Source organism: Empidonax traillii, unplaced genomic scaffold (assembly GCF_003031625.1).
Source record: "Empidonax traillii isolate 1590-97213 ecotype Southwest subspecies unplaced genomic scaffold, ASM303162v1 scaffold5183:size8800, whole genome shotgun sequence".
Classification (NCBI taxonomy): Eukaryota; Metazoa; Chordata; class Aves; order Passeriformes; family Tyrannidae; genus Empidonax; species Empidonax traillii.
In genome coordinates, this window is record NW_020960376.1 from 7,110 (window position 1) to 7,462 (window position 353).

At 49.0% G+C, this 353-nt stretch overlaps 1 protein-coding gene across 1 annotated transcript in view; it reads left to right on the plus strand.

Moving 5' to 3' along the window:
* LOC114073068 (potassium voltage-gated channel subfamily A member 2) overlaps positions 1-139 on the plus strand; it is a 7,242-nt gene extending 7,103 nt beyond the window's left edge. Inside the window, exon 2 of the mRNA XM_027910860.1 lies at positions 119-139. Coding sequence (XP_027766661.1) covers positions 119-139 — 21 coding nt within the window. The remainder of the gene's footprint in view (positions 1-118) is intronic.
* The last annotated feature ends 214 nt before the right edge of the window (positions 140-353 follow it).

Below are 353 nucleotides of genomic sequence, written 5' to 3' on the forward strand. Positions count from 1 at the left end.
TTAGCAGGATGTTGGGGGCATTCATCTCCTTGGAACCCTCTGCAAGCAAGCAGAGTCTCTGCTCCCGATCCTGAATCCTCATCTTGGGCCCATCGTGACCTTTTCTGTGACTGTGCAGGGAAAGCCAAGGAAAAGTTGAGGGGATCTGGTGGTGACACAAGTGCTGTGCTGCACCAGGTGGGGTTTTGGATTATTATTTTTTTTTTAATGGGTGGATTTTAAGTCCCTTGAACTGTGGCAAATTTTGGTCCCAGTGTGGTAGCTCCTATTTGGAGCCAGGGTAGGTTTATCATGGAATCATGGAAGGGTTTGGGTTGGAAGGGACCTCAAAGCTCATCTCATTCCCACCCCCT